This window comes from Tupaia chinensis, unplaced genomic scaffold (genome assembly GCF_000334495.1).
Source record: "Tupaia chinensis unplaced genomic scaffold, TupChi_1.0 Scaffold144168_1, whole genome shotgun sequence".
NCBI lineage: Eukaryota > Metazoa > Chordata > Mammalia > Scandentia > Tupaiidae > Tupaia > Tupaia belangeri.
In genome coordinates this window covers 827,307-828,850 of record NW_006204024.1, presented here as the reverse complement: position 1 = coordinate 828,850, position 1,544 = coordinate 827,307, and the positions used below count along the sequence as shown (strand labels likewise).

Sequence of the window (1,544 nt, the reverse complement as noted above, 5' to 3'; positions counted from 1 at the left end):
GAGAGAGAGAGAGACCCCCTCAACAGGGTCTGGTCATACATGATCGCATTTTCCCAGTCCTCCAGCTCTGCACCACCAGCCTGTTTCCAGGACCACCCGGGGATCTGAACCCACAGTCACCATGTGGCCTCCAGCCTTGCAGGCGCTAGCTTTACCGCTGCGCCACAGTGGCTGGGACAAGGGTTAACATTCATTTGAATGCTCACGTACCAGGCACTGTGTTACATACTTGACAGAGCTTGCTGAATTCGCAAAACATCTTTCTGTAATGAAGACCAAGTCTCAGTGAGGTCATGCAGCCTTCCTGAGACAATCTAGCTGGTAGGTGGGAGAGTCAGGACTCAAATCCAAGCGTGTCTGTGACCAAAGCCCAAGCTGCTAATCCAGCAAGTTACTGTGGAAAGTACTTTGCATCAGTCAAATAAGCAGACTTAGGCCTCTGTAAAAATGAGGTGATGGTCTTTAACTTCGATGTCATCACACCATCTCTAACATCTATGACCCTAGTCCCCACACTGAGTACCACTGAGCCTGTTTTCAGAAACCATATCGAAGCTTAGATGGAGTCCTTGCTTTGAGCATCTCCAAATCTCCAACTCCGTATTTCCATAACTTTCAAAGAACTGACAGGGAGTCATTTCAGGACTCGCTCATTTCAACATGGAATTCCCAGATCCCACCCCACAAGAAAGAAACCCCACATCCCCGCCATCCAGGAAGGACTCAAAACTGGGCCCTTGCCTTGTACAGCGTGATGTTGGAGGCATGCGGGAAGTGCAGAGTGGCCACGAACAAGTGGACATAGTCACTGTTTAGACCACCCTCGTAGATGTTCTCCGCGATGATCTTGCTGACAAAATTTTTGCCAGTGCCCGTCCACCCGTGCAGGGAGAGAGTGAGAGGTTTCTTGGGCTTCGGGTTGCTTAGGAAACCTGACACCGCATTCAAGATGACTTTCTTTACAAGATGCTGTCCAAAGAGTTTGGTGTCCAGATCCTTCTGCAGCGCTAGGAGAGACAAAGCCGGTCAGGAGGGCTTTGGACCGGCTGGCAGAAGCCGGCAGGTCACAGCGCCATGAGAACGCCGCGAAGCCCCGCTGAAGCACGCTGTGAAACGCGGGGGTCTGGCGGGCCGTTAAGCACCTGCCCCACCGGGGCCCGGGATCCAGGAAGCCCACCCTCTGCTGGTGTGAAAAGGTCCTCGGCCACCGGCTGGCCCCCAACCCCTGCTCTGCACCTCCCGCCCAGAGCACGGAGAGGGCAGCGTGCGCCGCGGTCTGCTCCGGAAGAGTCGCCATCACCCTTCCCGGTCCTGGCAGGCAGCGGGCAGAACGCTCCGGCGCACGGCGGGCGCACACCCGGCTTGTGTGGGAAGCCGCCCAACCTCAGTCCGTCTCTGACCTAAGTCCGGCCGGCCTGTGCTGGACCAAGAGGCGCCAGGCGCGGCCTGCAGCCCGGGCCGCCCGGCCCCCTAGGTCCCGCCCGCGGGCCTCAGCTCTGCCCGGCCCGCCCCCGGGACCTGACCCCGCAGGCCGGCCCAGCCCA

At 57.8% G+C, this 1,544-nt stretch overlaps 1 protein-coding gene across 1 annotated transcript in view; it reads right to left on the bottom strand.

The window, feature by feature from the left end:
• TOR1A (torsin family 1 member A) overlaps window positions 1-1,007 on the bottom strand; it is a gene marked incomplete at its 5' end in the record, with an annotated part of 10,963 nt that extends 9,956 nt beyond the window's left edge. Inside the window, 1 exon segment of the mRNA XM_027767307.1 lies at window positions 742-1,007. Coding sequence (XP_027623108.1) covers window positions 742-1,007 — 266 coding nt within the window.
• Between the last annotated feature and the right edge of the window lie 537 nt (window positions 1,008-1,544).